The following is a 7,766-nucleotide window of genomic DNA, read 5'->3' as shown; positions in this document are numbered from 1 at the left end:
TGATGGTGAGCTCAAGTGCAGGATACGATAAATCTGGCATCCAAGAAAGTAGTACCGTCTATTTTCAACGGAAAGCCAATTCAACCTACGTCGATATGGAGTAATGTGTTCATTTCGCTTAAGGTCGTAAATAAACCGAATACAACAATTGACAAGTCTCTGCAACTTGGTGTTCAGTTCCTTGGTCAGACCATGGTATACAAGGCAACAGTAGTCAATATGCGGTATGATCAAGGTTGTTACAAGCTTGATCCTGAGATTGGTGGAAAGAGAGTTTTTATTGTATTTCAGATTATATAAAGCATGATGGACTCTCTGCGAAACCAACGAGATATGATTCGTCCAGGATAAATTGGACGTGAGGATGACACCTAAGTTCCGTACCTCACTCACATAAGGTAAAGGCGTGTTGTTTACGACAATAGGCAGTGTACTGCCAAGATCGATGCCGTTTACATACGCTTGACTGCCAAATATGATGACTTTTGATTTTGCAGGATTGAGTTTGAGACCGTTGGAATTGGCATAGTTAAAAATGGCGTTGGCATCTCTCGAAATTAGTTCCAAGGCATGTAAAATGTTGGCAGGTGAGCATGAAAGATAAATTTGAATGTTGTCAGCAAATATCATGTGAAGCACATAACGCAAAATTTTACATATGTTATTGATGAATAATATAAACAAGAGAGGGCCAAGTACGGAACCTTGCGAAACTCCAGATGAGGTAAATACCCAATCAGAGAGGTTCCCAGCATCGTCAATAACCGCTTGAGAACGGCCAGTTAAATACGAGAACATCCAGTTTAGGACTGCAACAGAAAAGCCAATTTCTTTAAGCTTGATAAGTAGCAGTAAGTGGGGAACAGTGTCAAACGCCTTGCTGAAATCAAAGAGAATCATAATAGTGATTAAACCTTCATCAATTCCTTGCTTGGTGTCGTTGCAAACACGTAGAAGAGCTGACTGAGTATTATGACTCGAGAGATACGCAGACTGTCTGGGATTGAGGATGTCGTGCTCGTGTAAATAGTCAAGTATTTGTGCAGCCACAATCTTCTCGAATACTTTAGACAGTTCTGGCAAGTTAGCAATCGGTCTAGTGTCAGACGGAGAAAGAGGTGTTCGAATTTTTGAGAGTGGACGAATATAAGCTCTCTTCCACTCAGACGGAAACACAAAAGAATGTAGAGATCGATTCAGCAAAGACGTCAAACATGACGAGATAGTTGGCCAAGCAATACGCAAAACATATAAAGGAATACCGTCGGCACCAGATGCATATGAATGAAGAGGCTTCTTAGAAATAGCCTCAAAAACAGAGCGAGGTGAAACAGAAGAGAAAACGAATTCAGGCCTATTAACAGAAGGGCCTACTAGAGCAATGGCCGAGCTATAATCAGAATACATGCAAGAAGGCTGGGCATTAGAAACCGAAGCATAGTATAGGTTAAGCTGATTAGACGTAAAAAAATGTAACGGAGAAATAAGGGTCGATTTCGCAAGTCCCAGCCGAACCAATTCCCGCCATAATTTAGCCGGATCAGTAATATTGATGAGTGAGTTGTAATGAAAATCACTCTTAGCACGCTTGATATCCGCATTCAGCTGGTTACGGAAAAGTCTGTAGGTCGCGTAGCCCAATAGAGAGCGGGAACGTTTAGCCTGTTTGTATAACTGATTGCGGACACGCATACGAGCCACCAATTCCGACGTAAGCCATCGTGATGGAGGCCTTCTGACCGCGAATACCCTCATGGGGGCAAACACATCGAGAGTCTGCAACAAATTGCGAGACAGCACGTTGCAGAAACCGTCAACATTGGTGTCAGACAGCTTGCCAGTCTCAGCCTGAACCACATCAGCAATAGATCTAAGTTGTTCAACAAATTCAGAAGCATCAATGTCTTTGAAGTTTTGTCGAGACATGGAGCGTTGAGATACAAGACTAACATTAATTGATAAAGACAATTCCAAAATATCGTGACCAGCAATGAACGGGCACGAAGATTTCGTGAATGATGAAACTTTGTCTGCATCATCCACAGCCAAAACATCGAGCCATGAATCTGAGGTAGCCGTATGATAGGTAGGTTCAGAGTTGATAATATGCAAAGATAGACTAGACATAAGCGCACGCAGATAATTCGCTTCATAGCAATCAGAGGATAAATTACAATTTAAGTCTCCCCCTATGACTATATTTCTGTAAAGATGAGAGAATCCAGCTAGAGACTCAACAAAGTCATGCAAGAAGAGGCCTTTAGGTCTTCTGTAGATGGACGCGAATAATACTGATTGACCATTTGGGAAACGTAGTTCGATGAGCATGTACTCAGGTGAATTAATATGAAGATTGCTAGAGGTAGCTAGAATTTTGACTTGAAGTGACTTGTTAACATAACATGCCACCCCCCCACCCATCCGTCCCACTCTGTCATGCCGCAACAAAAAATAATTATCTAAGGCGACCAAATTGTCGGAGATATCTGCAAGCCAAGTTTCAGATACGGAAATAACATGGTAAGATTTGGTCATAAGGTGTAGTCGGATGAATTCAATATGACCACGCAAAGAATTCGCATTAAATTGAGCTACTAGAAATTCAGTTGATCCAGAAACAGGGCGACAATGCATAACGGAAGACGATGAGCGATTAGCATGGGTGAGTCAAACAAGCCTATCAAGATCTGCGTGGGAATCGATCCGAATAACAGGCTTGCCATCGGAATGTCTAACATGAATGCGACCCCTCTTTACCCACACATAACGATATGACCGCTCCTTAGCAACGCGTTTAGTTTGTTGCAGCAATTCGTAGCTGTCCTTAGAGAGCATCTCAATTAATATATACAAAACTTTTTGAGTCGTTACCACAAATCTCACCCTGCCTGATTGTGCCTTTGGTTCGCTTCTTCGAGATAATCAGATCGCGAACAGTACTAAAGGTTACAGTAACGATTAGTGAGTTACCAGTTGCGGCATTAGTTTGAGAAGACGAAGAACCAGGGGGAGACTTGCGAACGGCTCTCACATTAAGAACATGAGGTGAGATGCTAGAAGCGTCAAGCACCGCGAGCATATTCAGAGCAGCTACCGACGGAGCAACAGAGAGCGGTTCCGGCAGCCCAGACACGATGATCTCGTTATCGTTGCAATCCTGCTGACCCAAGTGAGTCGCCTTTAAATCCTGTAGTTCCCTTTTAAGAGCCGCGTTCTCCAGCTCCAACGACGAAATGCGCTGAGTATTACTAGCTACGGTTTTGGATAAACTACTAATCTGATCGAGCTTACTATTAATTACTTCGTTTGTACGTTGCTGATTCTCAATGAAGGCTGAAATTCTAAGATCGGACCTTGTAATGTCGTCATTGATTCTCTGCTGATTGTCGATGAACGCAGAGATCTTAGAGTCAGACTGCTTAATCTGCTCGATCAGACTTAACAAAAGCTCATTTGTCGCAGGCAATGGAGGTGATGAGGTCGACTGAGTACGCGAGTCAGTTAAAGAGGCCATATTATCAAACTCAAAAGAAAGTGCGGTATTATCAGTTATTGGTGTAAGAGGGGGTAAAGCCAATGACGATAAAAGAGATACGCAACACGATTCAGCGTACCTAGACACTGAATACGCCCTGATACACCCAGGATGGAACACCCTGCTGCACCCGCTGCACTCAATCGACCTGTTCGCAATTGATTTTTTACACTTGCAACACGTAGGCTGCATGTGTGCTAAGCTTAACCGACCCCAACACGAAAACACACGCAAAAACTATGTATACACGCAAAAACTATATATACATAAAGTTCATCAAGATGCAAGCAACGCCGCAAGAGTCAATCAGATGAGAGCCCAGATGAGCGCGTGCAGACACTCCGCGTACACTTTGCCGACCTGACAGTAATGTCAACGCTCGAGATCGATCAATCGCACGCAGGTCAGCCAATCAGATCACAGCAACACTTTGCCGACTCGACAGTAATGTCAACGCCCGAGATCGATCAATCGCACGCAGGTCAGCCAATCAGATCACAGCAACACCGCGCAGGTCAGCCAAACAGGATGATCGAACTCACGCAGATCGCTAAAAGTACCACTCCAACGGCATGCACACTTCGGAAATAAAGTGTAGAAAGAGCAGGTCAGATAGTCAGCACATGCGCAACAGGGGTCGACGTCCCTCAAGATTAATTCTCAAAATTTAGGTTACAATCATGAGAAATATTCGTCACTCAAATGACAATAATCAGGCGATAGCAGAGAGGAGATATGAATAGCTCGTGACAAGCAGCAAAATAACATGCTCACACCTGTAACAAAGGAGCCCGAAGGCAGGTTACGGCAGAGATATGTCGATTCAAAGCAGGAGCAACACAACAGACATGCACGCTGTACTCACCAGAGAGAGAGAGAGAGAGAGAGAGAGAGAGAGAGAGAGAGAGAGAGAGAGAGAGAGAGAGAGAGAGAGAGAGAAAGTGAGAGAGAGAGAGAGAGGAATAAATGAGTGCATGCAAATTACATACATAGAGAATGGAATAATACGAGAGATATCTGTCCTTGTCTAACGAGGCATCTGTACGACATATCTGTCAAAGCTCGTTCTTTGAAACGGCTTCATAGATCGCAAAATCCTTTTACAGGAGTAAAGTTTAGGTACTAATGAAGGGTGGGATTGTAAAATAATTAGTAATAAATGAAAAAAATGTAAAAATGCCTAACGAGATATCTGTATCATATATCTGTCCTGGTTCGATTGCTGTGTAGGAACCAGACAATGTAGCCAACCCCGAAACTGCCCACAGCTGCGTGCGCCATCGCGCCATCTCTCGCAAGATCCGTGAACTACTGCTGTGACATAATTGCTGCTCTGCGTAAATATTTTTGTGAAAAATATACACGATCGTTTCAACGCTCTCATTTTCATTCCAGGCTTTCAATTTCAATTTCAAAGGTACGTTATTGTTTGTGCACGTCTTCTGAAGGGTGGGAAAGTTTAATTTCGTATATATTACGTATACAACTGTTTATATCAAAAAATAAGATTATGAGGTGACAGCATTTAAAAATTTTTTTCAATTATTACTAATTATTTGACAATCCCACCCTTCATTAGTACCTCTACTTTACTCCTGTAAAAGGATTTTGCGATCTGTAAAGCCGTTTCAAAATGAGAGCGTTGAAATGTAATTGTCGGTAATTTGGACGGCTTTAGCATTTCCTTATGAGTCATCAGTGCAAATTTGGTCACAATCGAATGCATATGTATTTTTCTGTGCCAGTATTGCTGAACGCAGTTTTTTGCGCGGTCGAAATAGAACAACCCAAAGAACCTATCGCAATCAAAACGACGTCATTTTAACGTCATATTGACCAAATTCACATCATTTTTTGGTCAATATGATGTAATTTTTTAATTGCAATGTGGTTCCTTGGGGAGATGTTTTATCCAAACAAAGAACCAACATCCTCGTAAAATTCGCTAAAAGCATTTGCTTGATTTAGCTCCTTGCGACTTTTTTGTTCCCTAAAGTTAAAACGATTATGCGGGATGAACATTTTGAGGATGTGAAGAGCATTAAAACATCTCGCTCTATTTCGACCGCGCAAAAAAACTGCGTTCAGAAATACTGGCACAAAAAAATACTTATGTACTCGATCGTGACCAAATTTGCACTGATAGTAAGGCTTCCTCTTAGACGTCAAACCACTATAGAAGCCTACAGTGTTGCCACGTCGGCAGAAAAAAAATTTTTCCACAAATTTTTTGATCACCTTGTATATATATATATAATTTAAAAATATATTGTAAATCGATAAAAGTATATTACAATATATTTTTATGGCATTTTGAATAAAAAATAATTTCGTGCAGACCAAGACTGATTTTATAGAAACTACTGCTATACCTTAAAATTCTACGTGCCGATCGTGAATGAAATAGGGCAGGTACAAATAATCGAAAACAGCACACAATGTATAGTAAATAATGAAGACTTATTGATTTATTAATTTAGACAATTTTTGAGCCATTCGCTATTCGTTGGCACTTTAAAAACAGAGCGTTTTATTTTCAGGCTTTTGAAACCTATTTTGTATTTAGGTACAACGATGGATTTTGCCATCACTTCAAATCTGACAGAACATACAACGCGTCCACGGTGATGAACTTATTGAGTCCGTAGGTAGGTTTGTTAATCTCAAAGAGCCAAAAGCCAGAAAACTATCCGACGCAATGAAGGTTACGTTGGCACTGTCAAACTAATAGCAGCGACACCAAAAAATGACTTCGATATTGGAGTCATCCCTAGCACTGAAATTTTATCGAGTTGCGAGACCCGTATGTAAGACCGTGACTTTGACCTTGATATTGGTGTCAAGGTCATCCTTCTGAGTGACCTTCGGAAGCTTTTTGCTGGCGATCGTTTTTTATTAAAAAGTTATTAACAAAAAAGTTTGAGAAATATAACGGTTTGTGTCAGTGCTAAGGGAAGTAATTTACTGATATATGTATATAGACAGTACACATATAGGCGGGGATGGATCTTGGTTTGCGTGAAAAGATGAAAATCTGAATCGTACAATGATAGACCTTGTTTTGCCTTATAAACAGACCGAGATGGGGTGGGGTGAACCTCGCTTCAATCTAGTCAAAGGTCCACCATTGTACAGTTCAGGTTTTCAACTTTCCACGCAAACCAAGGTCTATCCGCACCTACCCTCGCCTATATGTGTACTGTCTATACACATATATCAGTAATTTACTTCCCTTAGCACTGACACAATCTGTTATATTTTTTAGTTACATTTGTTAATAACTTATTAATGAACAACGACCGGCTAAAATCTTCTGAAAATTACTCAGAAGGGTGACCTCGACATTATATATCAAGGTCAAGGTCATACATGAGATTGCCATCTTTCTGTATAATTACTAAAACACTTTGTGAGAGTAGGAAATCATTAAATATTTTGTTAAAAATTATCTTACTTGATTTATTTGTGATGACGAAATATTTGCCATAAATACAAGAAAACTATGATTGGTTTCATTTTTATCAATGGTCTGCAAATAATTTGTTCTTGTATTTAGAACTTCTTCAAGTTGCCTTTTATATTTTCTTGCTAATTCCAAAGCTCTAATAAAAACATAAATAGATATTATACATTAGAAAGTTGCTTAATAAATATTAAAAAAGTAGAAAAGCATGAGTAAACAATACTTAGCATCTAATAAATGTATTTGATTTTTATTATACACAATACATTAAATCTTTTATTTCTATAATAAACAAGGTATCTGATAATAAGCGTAACCCTTCTCAGTGGATAGATACAGTGAATAAAATTGATTAGAAAATTTTTTACTGTTTTATGATTTTTGCAATAACAAGACCGACAAAAAAATTTGTTAAATAACTCTAATCAGAGTAGATGTTTTTTATAGATTTTTGGTCACAAACACAATACCACTGTCCAAATTGCGGTAATTATGCATATACCTCAAAAAAACCTAAGTAACAAGTGAGTGGTAGATCTTTATATCTCAAAAAATCTCGAAAAAATCTAAGCAGTAGTATCTTTATTTCCGAAAAATTATAACCCAAGTGATACACGTCACAAAATTGTTACCTTATCAAAAATAAGAGTCGCGCTTCAAGTGATCTATTACAATTACAAAAAAGAAATGATATCTCTTTAAGTTAGAGCGCCAATTACAGAGAGAACATGTATATTGCCTCAAAAAATAATTGTTGCACTACATTGA

At 39.5% G+C, this 7,766-nt stretch overlaps 1 protein-coding gene across 4 annotated transcripts in view; it reads right to left on the bottom strand.

Moving 5' to 3' along the window:
- Positions 1-6,924: 6,924 nt before the first annotated feature.
- Positions 6,925-7,766, bottom strand: part of LOC143895423 (intraflagellar transport protein 80 homolog) — a 148,146-nt gene continuing 147,304 nt past the window's right edge. For 2 of the 4 annotated variants that reach the window (XM_077402488.1, XM_077402489.1), the window contains exon 6: positions 6,935-7,137. In XM_077402488.1, coding sequence (XP_077258614.1) covers positions 6,981-7,137 — 157 coding nt within the window. In that variant the 3' untranslated portion in view covers positions 6,935-6,980. Of the gene's footprint in view, positions 7,138-7,766 lie in introns of all 4 variants that reach the window. The other 2 variants (XM_077402491.1, XM_077402490.1) reach the window with 2 other exon arrangements.

This window comes from Temnothorax americanus, unplaced genomic scaffold, assembly GCF_048541705.1.
Source record: "Temnothorax americanus isolate GAGA-0224 unplaced genomic scaffold, ASM4854170v1 Scaffold159, whole genome shotgun sequence".
Taxonomy (NCBI): Eukaryota; Metazoa; Arthropoda; class Insecta; order Hymenoptera; family Formicidae; genus Temnothorax; species Temnothorax americanus.
Note: the sequence above shows the minus strand (reverse complement) of the source record. Positions and strands in the feature narration are given on the sequence as shown.